This window comes from Meriones unguiculatus, chromosome 9, assembly GCF_030254825.1.
Source record: "Meriones unguiculatus strain TT.TT164.6M chromosome 9, Bangor_MerUng_6.1, whole genome shotgun sequence".
Taxonomy (NCBI): Eukaryota; Metazoa; Chordata; class Mammalia; order Rodentia; family Muridae; genus Meriones; species Meriones unguiculatus.
The window spans coordinates 56,211,853-56,236,200 of NC_083357.1; the positions used below are offsets into that span (position 1 = coordinate 56,211,853).

Consider the following 24,348-nt stretch of genomic DNA (forward strand, 5'->3'; position numbering starts at 1 on the left):
TTCCAGTTTAGAGTATATATGGGATTCCTGGATGTATGAACAAGTGGGTCTGTTCTTTTGTGCCTTTTCTTAGGCTTTTTCCTTTGAATTGTTTGTTTTGTCCAACTCCAAAATGTTAGTTCTGTTTTGTTTTGTTTATTATCTTTTAGAACTCTGATTTTTTTTTTGAGATATGTTTTCTCTGTGTACTCTTGGCAGTCCTAGACTCATTTTGTACACCAGGCCGGCCTTGAACTCACTGAGATCTGCTTGCCTCTGCCTCCCTGAGTTCTGGACTACAGGTATATGCCACTGTACCTAGCTCTTGGTTGTTTTCTAATGAGAGAGAGAAATATGTTAGATCCAGATGAGAGCAGAGACACGAGAAAATGGAAGGAGTAGAGGTCATGGCTACTGTATTCAATATATATTTTGTGAGAAAAAAATCTATTTTCAATAAAAGGAAACATAAAGAAACATGGAGCAGAAATAAGAAAATACAACTTTCAATTACTTTTATTGTTAGTTCTTGTGCAGTCAGATTTTATCTGCTTTTTGGCTACTATTGATGGGTCAGCTGCCCTAATAACAGGATTTTCTTAACATGAGAGCATCTGGCTGAAGGCAACATGATTTTCATGAGACTTTAGTGAGTATGCAAACATGAGAGAGAGAGAGAGACAGACAGAGAGAGAGAGAGAGAGAGAGAGAGAGAGAGAGAGTGCCTACTCACTGTTCCAATTTGTTTTCTTATGCATGACAGGATAAGGTTGTGAAACAAACAAACAAAAAGCCAGAAAGTTCACCAGTCTATCATCCCTCAAGTCAAAAGCTCCAGAGTGTGTCTGGCCCTTCTTTGTTCCTCTGAAGACTTCTTGTGTTTATTGGAAATAGTTGTTATCGATTTGGAGAGTGTTTTCAAAATTTCAGTCAATATATTGATTATGCTTTTACTCTACAACAATTCCTCCTAGATTCTATCCATCTTCCTACCTATCCAAATTTATGTCTTCTCACTCTCACTCTCTTTCTCTATCTCTCTCTCTCTCTGGCTCACTTGCTCATTTGGGCTCACTCTTGCTCTCATGGTCTCTCTCTCATAAGCCATAAATAAACCCAAAACAACAAAAATAAAAACAAACAAACAAAAAAAACAAACAAGACAAAACCTGCCAAAACAAAGAGCTCCTCACAGACATGTTTTTTAAAAAACAAAATAAAAATAAACAACAGCAACAAAAACCATGGAGTTCATTCTATGTTGACCAACTTCTCCTTATTATGGGAAAATGGTGTGTGGTTGGTCTACTCAGTGAGAAATCTACTGCAAAAAAAAAAAGTTTTTTCTTTCCCAGCAGGTATCCATTTCAAATAGCTTCATTATTATGAGTAGGACCAACTATCCTACCCCTATTCTTTCTATCAGTTCTGGGACCCTGTCTGGTTTGAACCTATGCAGGTCTAGTGTATGGTACCATTTCTAAATGTGTAACTCTGGTGCAACCCTTTTATCTGGGGCACAAGATGTGGCACTGCCTGCCCTCTGTGCAGAGATGCATGGCTCAGGCTCCCAAATTATTTTTCTTGACATTCTTGGCTTCCTAGCTGTTCTTTGACCTCTGTGCTTAACTGAAAGGCTAAGGTTTTTCCATCTCCCCACCTCATGGTAACTCCCAGGATATTCTGCTTTCCTATGCTGTTGTCTTTCTCTCAAAAATCTATTAAAAAATCCTCAAGCTTGCTTTTCAGTCTATTTTAAAGTTGTCTTTCTAATGATACTAATAACCCCAAAAGCGAAATTCAGTTCCCCAATACAGTGTTAGAAAGACTTCTCTATCACCTCTGCCTCCCTGAAGCCTCCAAGGAGCAGGTTTTGGTGCTGGCTGTAAGTACCTGGGGAGCATGGTGCACCCACCACACAGATGTAGGAGGCCGTGTCTTCCAGCAGGGAGGCTGTGAAATGCAGGGTGCTGTGCTTAGCATCTGCATCCAGAATTGCTGAGTACCTTCCATTTGACCTTTTGTTCTCTGCGTAAGTCATCATTGCCAGAGACACAGGACCTCTGCCTGTGTCTTGTTTGTACCACCTTAAGTTGTTAAAGGGGCTCACACTGTAGTTGCACTGAAGGACACAGCTCTCTCCCTCAAGTACGACCAAGGACTCAGGACTCTGCTCCACTTGGGTCTTGCCAGCCACCCCTGTTCAGAAAACAGTGTGAAGTTCCAGACATCGATCATCCACACTTAGCACTTGTAGTTAGCATCTTTCCTTAACATAGACAAGCATCTCAGGTTAGCTAGAAATAGGTCGATTTTCTTTCCTCCTTTCACCCCAAGGTATTTCATCTTTCCCCCAAATCCTACGAAATGTTCTTTGCCCCTGGCTAACACCTCCACTCACTTACGCTGAAAATACAGCCACAAAAGCACCCAGCAGGCACGCAGGTGCTTCTCCATTTTTACTGCAGAAGTGTGCTCCAAAGCTGCTGCCTCATTTCCTCAGCTCTTTCCTGTACTTTAAATGAGAACTCTCAAGAAGTATTACCAGCCAATCAGAGACCCGATGCTCACATCAGCTCCTGGAGACAGGACCAATGCCAACACTGCCATCTCGCGGTCAGCGCTATAGTTGCTCAAAACCTTAGAGTAAGCATTTTGTGGTTGCTTTTTACTGTTGGTGATGTGATGCAGAATGTAAATTCTTATGGATGTATAGAAACCACAGTAGAGTGTCCATGCGACTGTATTTCAGGACCTTAGTTCAACTCTGGCTCTACATAAGACAGTTAATATCTACTTTCCTTCTCTGAAAGTAGATGCCTAAGGACTTCTGAAAGTTTGAATAGAAATGATTCACAGTAGGAGCTAATGATCATGACTAGCCTGAACTAGGCCCTCACCTAAAATGTAAATTCCTTTATAATGTGACATTTCCTCCGTTCTATTTGCAACTATGTCACCCGTTTCAAAAAAATGTGTTTTGTCAAAAACGGGTACATTAAAATTCTGTTTAAAAATATTTCTATTTGTGCTCTTTGATCACCTCCCCCTCAGGGGGAAGCATCTTTACCAGGCCACAGAAGATGACAATGCAGCCACTGTGATCTGATGTGATCTGATAGACTAAGATCAGAAGGAAGGAGAGGAGGACCTCCCCTATCAATGGACTTGGGGAGGGGCATGTGTGAAGAAAGGGGAAGGAGGGGCTTATGGGAGGACACAGTGAATAAAGTGTAATTAATAAAATAAATTAAATTTTAAAAAGAGTAGTACTTACATTGTTCACTTAAAGGTTGTTTAAACAAAGAGGCTGAGTACATTGTAGGATATCAGGCTAAGTCAGATAGACTTCAAGTTGTATTATTTACCTGCTGTGAGGTACAGCCAAGTTCAAGTCCCTTAAAATACGAGATGTTTTCATAAAAATGTAAAAAAAATATTTGTATTAATTCTTTGACAATTTCATTTTTGTATACAAAGTATTTCTGAGCGAATGTTAAATCCTCTAGTAATGATAGGCTTTTAAATCATTCATTATTATTTCAAAAATACTTTTCAAGACCTATCCTCAAGTTGGTCACAAAAGCTAAGGATCAGCAATTCTGTGCTCAGGAATTACACACTAACAGAGAAATAGTTGAGCATCTGGCAGAAATACTGACAAGTGGAATATGCTGAAGGGTGTGAAAATTCCTTTCTTAAAGCTTCTTATTTCTCAGTGAAATTTGGAACTCCACTGATAGGGGAGGTCCTCCTCTCCTTCCTTCTGATCTTACTCTATCAGAACACATCAGGAGTGGCTGCATTGTCATCTTCTGTGGCCTGGTAAAAATGCTACCCCCTCAGGGGGAGGTGATCAAAGAGCACAAATACAAAATGTAAAAATTGTTTAGATATTTGAAGATTAACTGTATATATGAGAACTAATAATTCACAGAGATGAAATAAGCAAAAAGAATGGCTGAAAATCAAAGCTAGAATACTTCTTTCATACAGGACAAGACAGGTTTTGAGAAGAGAATTATGAGAAGTAAAGACAATGTGATCACTAGTTTTTCTGGCAGCATAGCCAGGCCACAGAACCCAGACAATTAGTCTAACACTCGGCTAAATCTCACTGTGAAATAGGTGGATCTCATATGATCATTTGGAGGATTTAAGAAAAATGCTAGTGATTCACACCTTTAATCTCAACACTTGGGAGGCAGAGGAGGGCAAATCTCTGTGAGTTTGAGGCCAGCCTGGTCTACAAAGAGAGTTCCATGACAGCCAAGTCTATAGAAAGAAACCCTGTCTCAAATTAAAATAAAGGAAAAAGAAAAGAAAGGAGAGAGAGAGAGAGAGAGAGAGAGAGAGAGAGAGAGCAGTTTCCCTCAACAGAAGACATTCTCTTGGCTTGTGAAGGTGACCTGTCTTCTGCACAATCAGTGTCTCCTTCATCTCTTCATGCTGCAGCACCTGAGTCCCTACTTTTCCTTCTTCTCCTTGAGAATTAGGTGAGGCATGTTTGCTAGGGTTACTTTCCCCTAGCAAAGACTCCTGTAATGGGGACACAGAGCCATCTTCTGAAGCCAGGCAAGGCCTCAAGTGGAGGGACTTAGACACCAGCCTAGCCACAAAGCCTTAGACTTACATTTTGTCCTTTCTGCAGAGTGTTCTGGGAGTAGAGCCTGGCAGAATCTTCATCAAAGGGACCAGAGAGACTGCATCCAGCAACTGCTGGGAGCAGATACAGAATCCTACAGCCAAACGTTAGGCTGAGCCCCTGGAGTCTTGTGGAGAAGGGAGAGGGGGAGAGGAAGGATTGGAGGAACCAGAGGGGTCAGCCCACAGAATCAACTGACTCATGGGCTGACCCAGGGGACTCATGGGTGCTTGCAGGGATCAGGAAGCCAGGAGGGGTCTGCTCTCTCTCCTCTGTGTATATGTTATGGCTGAGTAGCTTGTTCTTGTAGGATTCCTAACAATAGGAGATGAGGCTGCCATTGACTCTTTTGCCTACTTGTGGGACCATTTTCCTACTGGGTAGCGTTATCCAGCCTTGATGTGATTATAAATTTCTGGTTTGTTTGTTTTGTTTTGTTTGGTTTGGTTAGAAGAGTTTTTTTTTATTTTTATTTTTTATTAGTTACATTTTTATTAACTCTGTATCCCAGCTGTATCCTGCTCCCTCATTTCCTCCCAAACCCTTCCTCCCTCCCTCATCTCCTCCCTGTCCCTTTCCAAGTCCACTGATTCTGAACCTGTTTTATCAGGTATCTTCAGGACTAGCTGCAAAGTCCTCCTCTGTGGCCTAGCAGGACTGCTCCTCCCTTGGAGGATGGGGAGTTCAAAGAGCCTGCTATACCACTCCTAGGCATATATTCAAAATTTGCTCAAGTACACAACAAGGACATTTGCTCAACCATGTTTATAGCAGCTTTATTTGTAATAGCCAGAACCCGGAAACAACCCAGATGTCCATCAATGGAGGAATGGATACAGAAATTGTGGTATTTTTACCCAATGGAATACTACTCAGCAATCAAAAATGAGGAAATCATGAAATTTGCAGGCAAATGGTGGGATCTAGAAAAGATCATTCTGAGTGAGGTATCCCAGAAGGAGAAAGACACACATGGTATATACTCAGTCATAGTCCTATAAGATATGATAAACATAATGAAATCTATACACCTAAAGAAGATAAACAAGAAAGTGGACCCAGGGTAAGATAATCAATCCTCACTTAGAAAGACAAATGGGAGTTGCATTTGATGTAGAAGAAAACAAGTAACAGGACAGGAGCCTACCGCAGAGGGCCCCTGAAAGACTCTACCTAGCAGTGTATCAAAGCAGATACTAAGACTCATAACCAAACCTTCAGCAGAGTGCAGGGGATTATATGAAAGAAGGGGGAGTTTCTATGGCGTGGAAAGGATAGGAGCTCCACAAAGACCAAATAGGGGTCTATTCTGAGACTGACACTCCACCAAGGACCATGTATGGATATAACCTAGAACCTCTGCTCAGATGAAGTCTGTGGTAGCTCAGTAACCAATTGGTTTCCTATAATAAGGGGAGCAGGGATTATTTCTGACAGGAAATTTCTGGTCTTACTGTAAGTTGTATTATCGTGTTTGGTTGTTGTCTCTGGGAGGCTTGCTATTTTCTGAGGAGAAACAGAGGGCTGATGGTTCAGGGAGAGTGGGTGTGGGGGTAGGGACAGAGACTGGTGGGAGGAGGGGAAATTGCAGTTGGGATTTGTATGTGAGAGAAAAAGAAAGAATTCCACAGAGCTTTGTTAGGGAATCATTGCCATTTTCTGCTACACTAACTCCAGTATCGTCAGTGTAGCATATCAATATATTGTGCTACAAGAAGGAAGACACATTTCCTAAGGGAATCAGCTTCCTGGAAGTCCCTAGCAAGAACCCTAACATGACCATCTAAGCCAAAAGACATGTTCTAAGTCCCACGCTTACTTGATGCAGGATTAAATTGATGAGTTTTTTGCTGTTTCTCTATGATTCTTGAAACAGTACAATTAATTATTCAAGGAAACATTTCTAATGGATCACTAAAAAGCTTTAGCAAATAAGAGTAGAAGGAAATAAAATCTTAGGAGAGGTTATAAATCAGATTCAGCATCAGGAATTGCTTGTGGAAAAACCAAACTTTGTAGATAATAAAGGGACAAGAGTTTTAGGGTTTTCTAAAGAAAATATTTAATCAGGTTCTGTTAGGATAAATGCTCTGAATATTCCCACTGCAGTAAAAATATTTCAAAACCATTACCAAACACAGGTGTTTATGATAAGGCAAAAGGAAGATAGGCAAACATAGAAGGTCAGAGAGTTTTGTTACTATAAGTTTTACAGACAGGTTAGCTCAAGCAGCTTATCTCTAAGGAAAGATTGTAAATCCTTAGCAAGAGAAACATGAGGAATTCCCCACAATGCTTAACTCTAGCAGGGGTTGTAAATCTTTAGCCAACTTGGTTCAAAGGGCCATGATAGCCCCTGGCCTTCCACTCACTAATTAGTAGCAGTAAACTGCATAAACACCACTAGTTCTATGTTTGCTCTTCTTAAGAGGCTGTTAGGTCAAGATTTTTTGTAGACACTGCTTCCATCCACCAGGTTACTCTTTCAGTTAAAATGTAAACTTCGTATAGTTGGTAAAAAGTCTGAATGCTCCAGGAAATATGTCAACTTTAAGGTTCTTCTTTGTAAGATTACTATAAAAGTGTTGGCTTGACTTCAGTAAAGCGCAGAAGATCCAAACCAACTACCTGGTGTGGTCTGTGTCATTTTGCCTATCTGTGCCTTCCTGATATATGAATTCTCTGATTCTCCCAAGAATGCAGGGCACAAGACAGGGCCAGTCTGTGGCAATTTTCTGCCACCTTTCTTCTAGACTCTGTTAGGTCACATTATGTAAACATCACTTTCTCCAGCACATTTGATTACCTGAAGGCAGATAAGGTTTAAAATGTGGCTCACTAGTAGACTGCTTGTCTGGTATGTGCGGGGCTCTGGTTTTGATCCCCATCACTGAGAGAACATGGATTAAATGAGTTACCGCCATGACCCTGGAGCCGTCTTCATTCTACTAATTTGTGAAGTTAATGTGGCCTGGCATGCGGACATTTCTGTGATTTTCACCAGCAGAGACATGGAAGGCCTCACAGAGACTGTGCTGAAGTCAGTGATTTCAGAGGCAGGTGCGCAGCAGCCAGGCCACGTGTTTCCTCTCAGTTTGTGCTCAGCTCCCCCGGCAGTGTCTGCCACTGTGCCACCCAGAGCACAGTAGTACACAGCCGAGTCTGACTCCTGTACTGAGGCTTTCTGCAAGTGGAAGGAGGTGGTTCCTCTATCATATGTGGCTTCAAACCCTCTGCTGCTTCCCTTCTCGCCAGCTGTGATGACTTTCAGGAGGAGCTGGGGGCCTTCTCCAGGATATCGGACATACCAGGAAAGAACAGCATATGCTATACTTGTGGTTGAATACGTGCAATTTATTGTCAGGAACTTGCCTTCTGAGATGGTCACTTGGCCTCCTGTTTGAGTCACTGAGTCTCCATGGGTCCTTCCTAGAGTGCAAGGAAAGGAGAGAAAAGGAGAGATAGAGAGAGAGCGCACGCTCTCAGTATCCCCTTGAGAATAATGTTCTTAAGTAAATTCCAGCTAAAGACTTTGATATTTAAAGTCACTTTATTTACCTAGTATGAGAATCAGCGCAGCCACGAAGCCTGGAGAAAAGTCCATCTTTACTGTCATCTAGAAAACGGTCTTGATGTTTAGCATGAAGAGGTGTTAACTCAGAGAAGCTATGACTCTGCTCAGATATAAATGACACAGAAATGAGCCTGTGTTAGGAGACCCCGCCCCCTGCTGTACAGAAACTGAACTGAGCATGGATGTTAACCTGAGCCTTTCTCTGACTTTGTTAATGATGCAGATGTCAGTCTTTCCACCCTTCACATTTAAGCACAGTTATTACGGCATACATCAGCCATAGGAGAGCACCTCAAGGTTCTTTTACTTAAGATCGAAGCTAGACCCTTGAACATAGGCCTTTATATGTCCATGCATCTTTCATGAGTCAGCTGGCAACCCACAGAAATCCCATGAAAGTGCTTCAGGTTAAAACCACAGAAAGCAGTAAGAAGTAAACTTGTGATGGAGAATTTGCTCCATCAGACCGCTTTCCAACCTACAAGGCAGAGATTTACATGTGCAAGATGGCAATTTGTATTTGAGAAAGGAAATACCAATGAGGAAGAGCTGGTTTGGGGAGCAGAGTCATTACTTGAACAGCCATAAAAACAATATTTTAAGACCGTCATCTTTCTATAGAAGTTTTCCTCACTCCATAATCTATATACAAGTTCTACTGATATTTCAGAGTCACTGAAAACTGGAAAGTATGAATTCTAGATAGAACAAACTCCATAACATAAACAACTGAATCCTTATCCAATGATCTGATCTTGATGCCTTATTGACTCACCTCTTCTGTGTCTTCGGCGTAGGGCTGACGACCAAGAGGCATGTGCTGAAGCTGTGCTCCAATGGCAGTCCAGCAGGAAGGATGCTTTCCACACCGATTAGAGCATGGGCCAGGCTGGCACCAACTCTCCACAGATAAAGAAGCTCATCAGCACAGAACCAACCTATGTGTGCTTCCTCAGATGCAGACACAAGGAACAAAGCCAAGGCCTGATACTGAGTTCATGTATCCCTTCTTCTTCTCTTCTCGTCTTCTCTTCTCTTTACAAGTCACATCATCAGAACTTTTCACAGAACTATCCTAAACAGAAACTCTGTAAACATCAGATATGAAATTTATTCTTATACACAGACAATAGCTGAAAATTGAATGAAAATGGGTTGTTTGAAAAGTACAAAGTTTTATTTTCACAGAATGAAGAGTTCTAGAGTTGGCTGGTTTTATAATATGAATGTCTTAATAATATTTACCTTTGTACTGGTTTTTTAATTTATCACTGGAGAATTTCATACATTGTACACAATGTGCTTTGATCACAAACACATACGTTCCTCCCTTCTACTTCTCCCAGGTCCCCACCTTAAAATGTCTGAGGGGGTAAGCTTTCTATCTGAACACCTACCACACCTTAGCACACTTACAAAAATTGTAAAAGCTGCTTCCTTTGAAGGCTTCTAAGCCCCACCTTGGCATTCCACCTGCAAGGAAAAGATGAAATTACAATACAGGGTAATTTAGTAGCCAAACTCCAGTGTTTTGCCTTTGGACAGACATGAAAAAGTAAGGTGAGAGTGGAAGGAGGGAATCACAGTGAATGAGAATTTGGTATTGCAGAGACATTTTTATGGCAGCAGACCTGGGGCTGTACAGATTAATCCACATGGCAGCAATGGATGCTTATTCAGAAGGATGTTGTGCAGGGCAAGGGTGGAGAAAACGAACATATATTCTGTCATTTTCTATGAAAATGAACTTCGTAAAAATGACTATGATTATAAAGGTATGTAAGATGATGAAACAAGCAATTTTATACATAATACATTTTTAAGATTTATTTATTTTTATGTGCACTGGCATGTTGAATGAAGGTCCTGCCAACTGTATTTTAAGTCAATACAGGATGGTAAAGATATCAAGTCATCTTGAAGTTGACCTTCTTCTAGAAAGTAGTTGATGGGGCTGGTTAGATTTCTCATCTTGGCAAAGTATGTGTTGCCAGGCCATGTGAACTGAGAGAAAGGAGAGTTAAAAACCCTACAAGTTGTCCTCTAACTTCACATTGGAACCATGGCATGTGTGTGTCCATGTATGTGTTCACGTGTACACACAAAGAGGCATAAACTCATACAGAAATAATTATGTAAAATAAATTAGAAAGGACTTGAAAATTCTAATGCTGACAAATATTGAGTTGTTCCTTCTAGAGATGGCTGGAGAAAGCAGGTATGCTCCAGCGTTCAGGTAACAAGATATGCAAAATTGTAGTTGACACTGCCCTGAATATATAAGATTTTCTTTTCTGACACAAGGTCCATGCAGAGTCGGGTCAGTGGCTTAGCAGTAGTGCACACGCCAAGCATGCAAAAGGCTTTTGGTTCCATCTCCAGCACAAAACCCAAAATGAACACAAAACATCCAGTGGACAATTGGAAGCTCATACAGTAGCTGACCAGCACTGCCCACCATTCTCGAGGTAGAAGCCTCGTATTCATTTCCCCCTAATAATGCCACTTGACAGCCAGGCCTTCCAGTCAGAGAAAAAGAGGTGAACCTGTCCTTTAACAGTCAACAAAATGGGTGTCTCCATAGACACTTTAAATCCTCCACACTTCAACTCAACACCAGTCTCTCCATTGTCTCCACTAGGTAACATGTATTTTCACTAAGGCGAGTTTTCTTTCTTAGTGGACAAGGAATCTGTTCTTACCAATGAAGTATAGATACATGTATAGAGAACAAATACAGATTATGTGGCCTATAAAACACCTTGATTCAGGTGACTGCCTTGAGAGATGATGCCAAGCTTATGGAACTGAGTTCCTCCAAGAGACCCACGTGTTAGAACAAACCTTCCCCAAACTGTTCTCTGACCTTCATGTGTGTGTGTGCATGTGCACCTGTGGAACTACTGAAACTTTTCAATGTGATGCTAAAACTACTGTCAAGCAGTCCTGCAGACTTTTTTCCCTTTCTGGTGAACAATGAAATGCTGAGCCATTTCATCTACGCCCTGAAATGTGACAGTGTGGCTGTTCTCAGTGAGGTCATGGTGTACATCAACACCATGGAGAACAGCAAGAGGTCCATGTACTGCACACTGCAGTCCCCAAGGTGAGGGAAATTCTCCTCTCATGGAGCAGCTATCAGGAGTAGGACCTGTGATAGGGGTCCCTATTGCGCGCAAGGTGCATACCCCTTTAGGACCATATTGTTAAATGATTGGACAGGTGTTTGCCTCTGTTCTCACACCCCAACTCAGCTCATTAAGTTTCTGTGTGTTCTCTCATCAATGTGATTGTAAATGGTTCCAGTTCCCTGAGCTGCATTTCTCCATGACCCAGACAGCGCACAAACACTCCGAGGTTAATTGAAATGCTAGTAGTCACTGCTGTTAATGTATTCATGTACATTGTGTCGCCAGGACTTATAGACACTGACACCCACAAGGAGCCTCCTGATGTGTCCTTCTGGCAAAATAGTTCAGGTCAAAGTCCATTCTTGAATTTGGCTTTTGACTGAAGTCATTGTTTGCACCCCAAGGAATAAGAGTCACACATCAGCTGTGTCTAGAGCTCTTCTTATCCTTAAATGCATGTCAGAAGTTGATCTGAGTATTGCATGTTCTCTGTTGTACTAGAGAGAACACTACTTTCTCAGATATTACTGGACATTGTTTTGTAAAAATATATCACAGTCAACAGGATCTGAGTGATATCTATGTTATTCATGATGAGCTGCTGATGTAACACATAGTTTTGTCGATAGGCATAATATACCCATGCTACCAGCTCACCTGAACAAGATCAGGAAACTAGCTCCGTTTTCCTTCTCTGATGGCACCTTGCACCCAAGCATCATGCAAGATAGAGCCTGGCATGCAGGAGAAGCATATCCTGAGTTGTATGCCTGAGGGAAACAGCACTGCACAGGCTCAGGCACCGAACAGGAACCTCAATTTCCTTAGGAATAGAGCTAGCAACTGCATGCTGGCTTTCTATGTGAGTGTGTTTCAGAGGACTTCAGTGATGGATCTGATCATCCCTACAGCAGAGGCATCTGCCTGAAATTCCTTAACCTATTCAATGCTAGGCAGTCATTCTGCCAAGTGAGCTATAAATAACATATATTCATACCCACTCCTGGTGACTTTTCTCTTTTTTGAGATGATATCTCACTATGTAAGTCACAGAAATCCTGTAACCAAAAGGGCTTTGGTATCTGTGGTAGACAGAGAGCACCACACTCAGCCTGAAGACCTTTTCTCTTGGTGCCTCCACTGTATAAGTTTCTTTACCAACGGTGCACTATGATGGCTACATTCTCCATTGGCTAAGGCATCTGGAGGCAAATTTCAAAGGCAAGGCACATGGCTTCTGTGACTGTGCCCTCTAGCAAACATCCCACATTGTAACCAGCACTGTAGGCTCTTCCTGGAAGTTCTCACAGACACTTGTACACATAAGGTAAGAGACCATTCCTCTGCCACATTCATCCTGTTATGAGATTTCAATACTGTTTAATTTCTCATATTGCTAAAAAGGAGGTTTTGAGGAAAGAATGAGACTTTGCTAGGCATGGTTGGAAAGTTAAAACTCAGTTCTTCACATGGCAAAACTAACATGATTCTAATCATGGCTAGAGTTATCTGTAGCTTTGAAAGAGGTGGTGGTCAATGGCAATGTCCCAGGAGAGTGTCCTGGAAAGGGCCCCTCAGCTAATGGTAAGCATAAAGTGAACATCAGCAGGGTTCCCCGTGACATCAGCCGTCCATTTCTCTACATTCTATTGTATCCTGGTGGGCTCTTGGCAACGCCGTGATGTCACTAGTGTTGTGGCAACACCAACTGCTCTTAGGGCAGTTGCCTATAGGTCTCATCAGCAGCCATGTGGGCGAGACTGAGAAGTATCTTTGGGAAAGAGAATATGGACAGTCGAAAAATCAAAGAGAGGCAGAAGGCAGATGGCCTTCCATCTCATTTTAAAATATCAAGAAAGAAGTTGTCCTGGGGAAGGCACAGTGAGTCCTGGGCAGAGAAGATGGGCTTGAGGTGGGAGCTACAAAAGTAAGGCAGTGGAACAGGACCCTCTGGAAAACAAATGGATGTTCCTGCTTAACATAGGTCATGAAAGTTAAAAGTTCCAGAACATTATTTTGTCTGTCCCCAAAACCAGGAGCTGGCAAGGTCAAAGCTGTTTCATTGGAAGTTCTTAGCTTTACACTTATTGGGCATTTGTGGTTCAACATGAGGACAAAAGGAGACCATCAAGGGTCAAGGGGTTTAATTAACATTTCCCAGTTTATGGCAGGGCATCACTGCACTTCACTCTCACAGGTTTAGTTTAGGTGCTATCTGACAGTAGTTACAGGGACAGAAATGTGCATGTACTAATAACACCTCTGAAAACCTCTTCCTGACAGTGGTGCCCTTAGGATACTGAATCAGTAGTTGTGGGTGGAAGGCATTTCTCTACTACAGGCAAAATGTCAGAGGCAGTAGACCAGATAGAGAATGAGTCTTTACTGCCAGCTGTGTGGTGTTTTGGTGTGTCTCTGGGCAGAACTATTCAGTCTCTTGATCATGTTCTGCTGCTGCTGGACTGTCTAAACCACAATCGTGGTCATAGAGTGGAAAGGCAGGAGCATTGTATATCTCTAAAGCACCTGAATGCTTGTGAACTCTGCCATTATTCTCTTGGGTTCTGTAACCACAGGCCTGAGGCCTCAAAAACCAATCTGCATCTTGTGGGTTTGTGAAGAAGCCTGAAGCGTCCATCTCTGTACTCATCTGAAGCACATGTAGAGAAGCAACAGAAATACCTGGCTGCTTAGATACCCACTTCTTAACAGAGTGATGGCAGATCTGAGATACAGAGAGCAGGCATCTCAGCCTGAAGCCACAATCTATAAAATCTTGTCACTGGGTTCTAGGCATGCTCTATTTGTCTCCATCCACTGTGCCTTCTCACTATATAAGTTCACTTTTGTTCTCTCTACAGGGGCCAGTGGGGAGACACCATGTCCCACAAAGCTCCCCTCCAAGAAGCAGCTGAAGAAGGAAATGGACAGGTTGACCACTCAGCTGAAGCTGATGACCAGGGAGAGAAATGAGCTGCAAGATCGCCTCCTGCTCCTCACAGAAGGATCCTTGGACAATCGGTATCCATTTTTTTCCACCCCCATGGTATCAGTCTTGGCTCTGCAAAGTCATCTAATCCTTTTAAGGACACCTCCAGGGTGTCATGTTCCTAAATGCTGCTCGGAGGAGAGGCAGGAAATTAAGCTTTGGCAGCAGTGATATCTGGAAAAAACACATATGCTTCTTCCAAATGAAACCCTGAGCCTGTTCTCTGAGTCACACAAAACAGGGATTGAGGCAGTAGAGAGTGAGTTCCCAGCATGCATTTGGAAAGGTCTTCATATGTGGGGGATAGTGTGAGACAATAGCTACTGTGGGTTTAGCATGAGATATTTACTTGCCTGGCAGGAGATTTAATGCAGGAAGCTCCTGGTAGCTGCTGCAGGGACCTGCTCCCTCTAGGTTTATCTCAGTGGAGGATAGGAAGGACTGGAGCTCAACAATGTTTATCTCTCTCCTTGTGCCTTATAATCTTTAGACAGTACATGGGATGCAATTTTTTTCAGCATCCCAATGTTCATTTCATCACTGACTGTCTTTATCTATTTCTGTCACCTCTCTCTCACTCTGTCTCTGTCTCCTCTATATATATCTGTCTCTCTAATATATCCCCCTCTTTCTCTCTCACTCTCTCATTCTCTCTCTTTCTGTCTCTCTGTCTATCTGTTTGTGTACATAAATATTTGCATGTTTGTGTATCCCTTTAGAGTCTTGGTGCCAGTGGTGTGAGGTGGGGCCTGTGAGTCTCAGTCTTAATGTGATGCCAGTTCTGAGTTTTGGGTGTGCCAGTTTAAGCATTACTTAGCCTATGTGGCCAGATAGGAGGCACAGTAGAATCCCTTGGGCAGTTTTTAAGGCTGCTCTACGCTGGGTCTCAATCCCAGAATTATGTCCAACTCTGTAGAAATAGTCACCAAGGATCAAGAATCGTTGTTCTGAAAACAGGAGGAATGAAATCACAGATCTTTGGTGGACCAACACTTGTGGAATGACACCCCTTAACTGTAACGGGATAGACAGCCCCTCCACACTTACTGAGTGAGCTTATGCAACCAGGGTGCTTTTCAGGTGGATAACTATAGCCTCTGCTGGTCCTGGGCCAGGATAACAAGTAGTATAAGCAGCAGAATGAACCAGTCTAGAGGGTCCACAATGTGGTATCTTCTGTGCATGGATAGTTTAGGTCACAGCCAGGATTCACAAGTTCCTTGAGTCCTGTATTCATGGGCTTCTTTTATTTGGGGCATGCCCTACCCCAGGTCAAATCCTTTCTATGAAATACTCAAGACTCAGCACAAGCGGGTGATATTGAAGCTGAAGACGGTGGAGCAGGAGCATGCTGAAGCCTCACAGAACCTCAAGGATCTTGACAAGGAGACTGGCTTCTATCGGTAAGTGCCTGTCATGGACCCCAACAGTTGTGAAATGGTGTCTCTGTTTGCCTTTATTCTGGACTGGGAGTCCCCAGTACTGGTCTTATCCCTTCTGCCTCTGAGCCATCTGCCTACATGTTTCTTTTGGACTCAGATTTGCTAAGTATGAAAGAGACTGTTAGCCTCTCCAAGGATTTTTGTTTTGAACCTCAGGAGACTCTACATAGAAATCAATTCATAGCATCACAGGCCGTACTGGGTATCTGGGAATCAGGCAGGGTTTTACAGACCTGGGTGTTATGGAACAGATAGATAGACAGAATGTGCTCCCCTTGGTTCTCCTTTCCTACCCTGAGGGCATTTATTCACATTTTTTGATGTTTCAGCATTACTTGCAACAATAAAGGACACATGGAGACTTCTATTTCTTCATGAGGGACAGGGAACCCTATCAGTGTTGGGGACTTTTGTAGTTGATATTCTTTTGTGAATTAGCTGTTCTCTCTATGGTCTGCTTAGTGCAGCAGGCATGGTTGTATTGGGCTCTTTCCTAGATCCACATGGAAACCTTGTGCTGTTGATAGGCCCTGAAGGTAGGAATGGCAAATGCATGCTGGCGGGGGGGGGGGGGGGCATGAGGAGGCTGGCAGAGGCTTATTCTTCAGAGGATGTTTCCAGCAACCTCCACAGCCGGCTCCTGATGGAACAGATTCAGCTGAAAAAGAAGATGGACATGATGAAGCAGGACAATGAGATGGCCCAAGAGAATTGGGTCCTGTTAAAGCACCAGTTGGCAGAAATGCAGGAGATGTGTAAGGACCAAGAGGAGAACACCAGTGACCACCAGACACCGCAACTGGACAAGGTCTGGAACCATTTGCCCACTGGACTCTTTGTCTGCTCATCTACATACCTGAGCTCTCACCCATCACCCTCCTTACTAATTTATACTTGCCACCATCTGCCCACATCATGCCATCTGACTTCTTTTCTCTGCCACTGCATAAGTATTCTGGAAAATTAACCCCTTGTGAGAAACTCTATTATTGGCAAGCATACCCTCCTCTTCTGCTTGAAGGTGCATTCCAAAACGCAGAGTTGGGGAATATGATAACCCACAATTACATGGTCCCTGGATAGCTGGGCTGTAATGTAAACTGATTATTGGTACCTTCTGGGTCCTGTGACTATTTTGCGTGGTAGGGTCATGTGACTTCAAGGTAGGAAGGAGCTTGCAAAGGAAGAGCCTAGTGCTATTCTTCAAATTTTGTCATCAATGCCAATGTCATGTGTCCTGCCCCATTCTTCGTCACTGCAATGGGTTGTTTCTATTTGGCCAGCTCTTAATTCACACTGATACATGCCTGATTTCTAGTTTCTTAGCCCTGTTTCCTTTGGGTTTTGCGGGAGTGTGTATAGTCTGGAGCTGACTGGACATCAAGGGACATGGGAAGGACTTTTGACAGACAATTTGTGGAGGTCAGAATCTTGAGACTTCAGAGGGAAAAAGTAACTAACCACCTCAACATAGTCTAGCCAAGCAGAGCAAGCTCTTCACAGCTAACTTAGCTCCCAAATGGATGATAGCAGAGTTGTGAGACCATTGAAAAATTGCTTGTGTGCTATGTCTCAACTCCATGTTCTTCTAGCAGGAAGCCCATGATCTTTGTGGACAATCATGCATGTGGTCATTGTCCACAGGAGGCCATTGGGTTTCTTTCATGTCAGTTTCTACCTTGGAACAGGGTTCTTACTTCCCTTGAAGCTGGATCTTCTGGCTAGGGTGGCTGTCCTGCAAGCTCTTGGGTCCTCTATCTATGCTTGCTCTTGTAAGACAGTGTGTGCAAGCCAGTGTGCAGCCCTCCACTGAGAACACCATCTTGTCATGAACAGGAGCGGGAAAGACTGGAGAAACTCCTGCAGTATTTGAGGAAGCAGACTCAGCTGGCCATACAGGAAAGGGACTTAGCCATAAAGATGCAGCATCAATTTGAAGTCCTCCAGATGAGGTAGGAACCCAGGCTGGGAGGAGAAGTTGAAGACATCTGGGGACCCTGTACCTAGATTCTCTGTCTTTAATGGGCTTTTGCTCTCCAGCAAGGCTAAGAGCCCCTCCTGGGAAAGAACATCTCAAAGAGTTGTGCTGACCCAGTTTACAGGAACTTCTGTCAAGGAAACAATGTGATTGGCACCTTATGTGTCTAGAGCATTGTGACCCCCTCCTAGTTCTTTACAATATCCTTAGCAGACTGTGTTTAAAGTCACAAGATCTGCCAACATCTGCCTCCCAAGTGATGGGAACTCAAGATGTGCACACCACACCAGGCTGAAATTATACTTTTGTTTAAGAGCAACCCGTGTAGTGATCAGATTCTCCCCTTAAGCCCTAATCTCTGCAGTGTTTACCCATTTCTGTGAGAAGGGTTCTCGGGAAAGAATAGGTTAAGGAGTTTCCAGAAGCCAGGCAGATGTCTCTGAAGCAGGGACTATCAGACATTCAAGGAGTGTTCTGTAACTCACTCCCATAATGAGCCAGGATGTGGTCTGCCAGCTCTAGTTCTTAGGAAAACACAGCTTTCAGTCTGGTACCTCAGTCTGGTACCTCAGCCTGTGCAGGACTATTGTTGGCAGGCACACAACACACGAAACGCTGCTCCAGCATGCCAGGCTCCATCATGCATGGTATTTGGGTACAAGGAGCCTCCTGAGCAGGAGAAATGAGCTAGCCTCATGACATTGTTCAGTGGCCCAGGTTGCAAGGATGTATTTCTATCTATTTAAATGACGTGATCCATCAGTGAGTCATCATGAATAACTTATATTTTGGTCATTTTTGGGTAGGTTCTTTTATATAATGATGTTCCTGGGCTGTAGGAGAAAGGGCTAGTCTTTGTAGTAGAACAGAGAACATACAGTTCCTAGATCTAATTCTAACATGCATTTAATAGCGGAAACATTTGTAGGCACAGATACTGTATGACCCTCATGTCTTGAATTACAAACAATGACTTCAATGAAGAGATCAATGTTGACTGTGGAGCACAGCTGAAGTGGTGGGAGGGAGCAGCTTGAAGGCTGAGATGAGGTGTTGCAACCAGGACTGTGTCTTAACTGCCTTCCTCTCCCAGGTCTGAAAAGCTGCACCTTCAAATGGAAGTGGCCACAGCCCATGAGGAGAAACTCCTGCAGAAGGAGCTGCTGCATCAGGAGCCACCTGCTGATCCCCAGCCCCAAGAAACACTGAATTCCTTTGAGGGATTGTATTATGCAGAATTGGTTTCCTCTGTATGAACAGGCCCTAATTTTATCTAGCCAGTGAGCCAGCTAGGCTGCTTTGGCCTCTCATTCCCTTCTCTTTTCTGACAACTCCCCTTGAGAAAACTTCTGTCTCTCTTGCCACTAAGTGTTCAAGATAAGCCACAGGCTGTGGCACCGTCTTGCTAAATCTTCACTGAGAGAAGACTGATAAGCATAATTTTCTGTGCAAATTTCAGTTTTTTGTTTTGCTGTCTTGGTTGTGGTAGTTGTTATTTTGGCTGTTTTGGTTTTTGAATTTCTTATTTTGACTTATATATTCTTCTTATTGTTTTATAAACTTTGGTTAGATTACTCACTATTTTATTGACTACCCTGTTAATAACTGTTTTTAAAATGTATTTCCTTATGATTAAAAATGCAGATTCCTGTATTGAAAATTCTCTGTTTAGCTCTGTACCCCATTTTTAAGTGGATTACTTCTTTGGTGCTGTTTAACTTCTTGAGTTCTGTATATGTACTGGATATTAGCCCTCTGTCAGATATAGGGTTGATGAATGGCAGAGAAACACTTAAAGAAATGTTCAATGTCTTTAGTCATCAGGAAAATGCAAATTGAAACAACCATGATATTTCACCTTACACCCTTCAGAATGGCTAAGATCAAAAAGTCAAGTGACAACACATACTGGAGATGATGTGGAGAAAGGGGAACCCTCCTCCACTGCTGGTGGGAATGTGAACTTGTACAACTACTTTGGTAATCAATCTGGTCCTTTCTCAGACAATTAGGAAAAGCGCTTCCTCAAGATCCAGCTATACTACTCCTAGGCATATATCCAAAAGATGCTCAAGTATACAACAAGGACATTTGCTCAACCATGTTTGTAGCAGCCTTATTTGTAATAGCCACAAGCTAGAAACAGCCCAGATGCCCCTCAACTGAGGAATGGATACAGAAATTGTAATATATATATATATATATATATATATATATATATATATATATATATAAATTAATTATTCTTCAGTGATAAAAAAACAAGGAAACCATGAAATTTGCAGATAAATGGTGGGAACTGGAAAAGATCATCCTGAGAGGTGTCCCAGAAGCAGAAAGACACACAGGGTATATACTCATTCATAAGTGGATGTTAAACATATAGTATAGGATAAACATATTAAAACCTGTACACCTAAGGCAGCTAATCAAGAAGGAAGGACTCTGGCTAAGATGCTCAATCCTCATTCAGATAGGCACAGTGAATGGACATCAGAAGAGAGAGAAAACAGGGAACAGGACAGTAGCCTACCACAGAGGGCCTCTGAAAGTCTCTACCCTTCAGGGTATCAAAGCAGATGGTCAGACTTATGGCCAAACTTTGGGCAGAGTGCAGGGAATCTTATGAAAGAAGTGGGAGATAGTAAGACCTGGAGAGGACAGGAGCTCCACAAGGGGAGCAACAGATTCAAAAGTCTGGGCACAGGGGTCTTTTCTGAGAGTGATACTCCAGCCAAGGATCACTCACGGAGATGCCTGGAACCCCTGCACAGAGGTAGCCCATGGCAGTTCAGTGTCCAATATGTTCATAGTAATGGGGACAGGGACTGTCTCACACAGAAACTGATTGCCTGCTCTTTGATCACCTCACTCTGAGGGAGGAGCAGCCTTACCAGAAAGAGTAAGATAATGCAGCCACTCCTGATGAGACCTGATAGATAGGATCAGATGGAAAGGGAGGAGAACCTCCCTTATCAGTGTACTGGGGAAGGGTCATGGGTGAGGAAGAGGTAGGGAGGGTAGGATTGGGAGGGGACGTGGGAAGGAACGACCGTGGGATACTAAGTGAATAAACTGTAATTAATAAAAAAAATAATAAAAAATAATTCATTTATCAAAACATTAAAAAGGCAGATTCCATCTCTTCACACATTGTAAAATTTTATTTGTTTAATCACCTTACACTCCAATCCCACTCCTCTCCCTCCTCTCCTTTCCTTCCCCACTTGGTTTCTCATTAAAGAGGAGGCCCTCCTCAGGGTTCCAGGATGGTTACCTGTATTCTACCTCTCTGAGCCTCCTTTATTCTGGGAGGCAGCTGCTCCCTCCCTGGAATGACTTCTCCCCAGCACTGCCCTCCTCTTCACCAACAGACAAGAGCAAAGGGACCTGAAATCTCAGTGTGGAGTCCATTGCATCCCAGGCTCCTTAGCTTCCCATCACTCAGTCCTCAGAGTCACCCTCTGACATACATAACATTATTAGTCTTTCTACTGAGCAAATGGGAAAGCTTGAGTTATGGAGGAACCATCTCATGTGGCAAAGAAGAAAGGGGATTAATATTCACACCCATGGTAGAGAGCAGCCTGGCATACTCAAATCACTGGGTTCAGCATTCAGCATTGAAAACAATATCCTAACAACCTGAAACACACAGAGATGCGAGTGCGCGCACACACACACACACACACACACACACACACACACACACATCTGTGCAAGCCACAAATTTCCAAACCAGTTCTACCTCTTTTCTATCTCAGTGTACCTTCCAGGAATGTTTTTAAAGGAATGTGCAAGTAGACTCTTTGGAGTACTCCTGAGTTGAAGGACTCATTTGAATTTCATAGGAATGTGATTCCTCTTCTATTCTTAGCTTTTTTTAGTCTCAGAAACATGTGGGATTCCCAGACAATACGATGTGCAGGAGTCCCTTAAGGATACATGTCCAGAAGCCGAAGGATCCAGGGAGAGACAAGAAACAGTTTTGCTTGAATTAGCTGTCCATAAAGGGTTCATACTTTTAGAGTCTGACATGAGGTCCTTTGTTTTAGACATATTTAAACATACCACCAGCTTTGAAAAAGAATTAGCTCAATCTGTGTCTATGACAAAGCTTAAGACATGTTTACATGGAATCTCTTTTCAAAGTCCATATGGAATCTCCCTGACAGATGGTTAGTGTTGATGCAAAAACAGTGCTCAAAATTTAAGGTCTGGGGAGAATCACTGAGGTAAGCATAATGCCAATTGTAACCCAGATGGACCAGGCCCTAAAAACACATAAAATGGACTTAGGTTACTATAAACTACAAGTGACATCTCTCATGAGGAAGGATTTAATAAACTTAGAGGCAATGCTCCAGATTCCGGTGAGAAGCATACAGGACAAAAAATCATTTCTGAGTGATACGGGCCATACAATTCTCTTCAAATTGGAAATGCTCATCAGACTTTAAACTACAGTCTTTCCCACCATTCCTGGAGGGGGGGGTGGAGACTAGTAAACATCTCCTTTCTTTGTAGGTTAAGTCTCTGTGTTAACTTCCCTGGATTCTCCAGTATTCATCTGTGTTCACAAGGTCATTTGCTCTCTAAAATTCCTATTTTAGCACAGAGCAGTTATAACCCTAGACTATGCATGAGACACTAGAGGGACATGTTGACTTCCAGATTCCTGGGCTTTGGCACAGACACTCAGGCCAGGCCTTCTGGATACTAAACCTGCATGTGCACCATAGAGACCCTTATCAGTAAGACTCCAGTGAACCAGAACCCCATGAAGTCCCCTCCAAGAAAAGCCAAATACTTATGTAACTGTGCTTGCATTTAAGCTGGGGGAGTCTCCTCTGAGTGATACTTAAGACTTTCATAACCCCAGGCCCAAGCAATTGTCTCCATGCTCTTGGCTGTGCTCAGGGAGGGGTCTGCCTGCTCTGAGAAACCTAGGCTGGGTTGTAAGACAAGCCAAGCTTTCACCCCCCCCTAATTCTGTCTCTTCTGGGTGATAGGTCCTGAGAACAAAAAGGGCCAACTCAGGTCATATTTGTACAGATAGCTCTGTCAACCTTTCCACCAAAGTGAAGTCAAGATGCTAAGGGGGGGCAAGCTCGAGCCAGCTGTACTTCTCATGCTATTTTTTCCTAAGAAGAAGCCCATTATTTTTTCACTATTCTTATTATACTTTTAATACTAAATGTAATTCATTACTTCTCTTAAAACTACTTTTCTTCTGCCCTATTCTTGTTAAAGCTTTTGGTAAACTATCAAAAATATATTTCCTTGAATAGTTAACTGTACTGTTTCAGGAATCATAGAGAAAAATCAAAAAACTCATTAACCCAGCCCCATAACCATGACCAAAAAAGCATAGAGACCCTAGACTGCGTCTTTTTGACTTAGGTGGTCAGGAAGACCTGCTATTGACCTCCAGGGAGCAAATTTCTGAAGAAAGCATATCTCCTGCCCTGTATGTTACAGTTTCCAATAGACAATATGGCAAATGCTTGGTTGCAAGACACAGGATGTGCAAGGGTCTCCACCCCCATAGCAAGTTTGAGGACAGGCTGCAAGTGCCTGGGAACCAGTGTGTGCTTGCTGCACAGAAGTACACGGCTGAGTCTCCAGGCTGAGCGTCTGTGATGTGCAGGGAGAAGCATTTGGCTTTCTTATCCAAGAAAATGGTGAGCCTTTGGTTCTGCTTTCTGTCCACATTTCCATGAATGTCTATCCCAAGGTGGGGACCCTTTCCAGCTTCTTGTTTGTACCAAGGGAAGTATAAGGAAGCACTGTCTGTGTAAGTGCAGTTGATGACAGCGCTGCCTCCCTCTTGAACACTCAGGGAAGAAGGGTGCTGCTCCACCTGCTCTCCGAGGCTCTCCCCTACACAGAAAGAAAAACAGAAAGGAGGAGGACAGTCAGCAGCACTCTGCTGAATTCTTTGTCTAGGATACCTAGAGGGAACTGTGTGAAGTGGATTTCCCATGGAAGCCTAAGAAATATCCACCACATATTTTCTCTTGCCCCCAGAACTTCAACTCACAGTTCATCCACAGCCACAAGAAAGGGACTACAGTAGGAATGGATGGCTTCATTGCTCTTCCTGCCTGGGTCAATGCAGACTTGCAATCTCTTGACAAGCAAGCTATTTGTGTCTCCAGGTTGTCCCCTTTTCTTCTTATGTTATTTAACCAGCCAATAAGAAAACATATGCTTCTCTCTCATCTATTCCTTCAGAATGCAATGACAAGAGCTTGCTGCACACTTTTCATCAGTTGCGGCCTCCTGCCACCTTGTGGACACATCCCTAATTACCTCATGTTGTGAGTAAATTTGCAGAGATTGGGAGTGGTTGAATTTCTGAGTCATTACTAGCAAACTAGAGAGAGGTACATTCTCTTGTAGCCATTGAATAACAAGCTGAGTTAAAACATTTTAAATCAAAATGTCACTATGATTCATCCTTATGGAGAAAGGAAAGATAAATTTTAATTTTCAGTCAATATCAAGTTTTCTGGACAACAGAATGTTAAATTTGGAGGGGGTGAGTATAGCAGAAAGGACAGGTGGGGGGAGGGACAGCTAACATAGAGGATGTTTGAAAATTGTA

General features: G+C 42.9%; 2 gene segments (V, D, J or C); both read right to left on the bottom strand.

The window, feature by feature from the left end:
• Window positions 1-1,757: 1,757 nt before the first annotated feature.
• LOC132656349 (T cell receptor alpha variable 9-2-like) lies at window positions 1,758-8,228 on the bottom strand. The segment is given in 4 exon segments: window positions 1,758-1,858; window positions 6,060-6,089; window positions 7,727-8,053; window positions 8,183-8,228. Coding segments are annotated over 4 exon segments (504 nt in total).
• Window positions 8,229-21,856: 13,628 nt separating this feature from the next.
• LOC132656350 (T cell receptor alpha variable 13-1-like) lies at window positions 21,857-23,833 on the bottom strand. The segment is given in 3 exon segments: window positions 21,857-22,012; window positions 23,338-23,621; window positions 23,782-23,833. Coding segments are annotated over 3 exon segments (492 nt in total).
• Window positions 23,834-24,348: the final 515 nt, after the last annotated feature.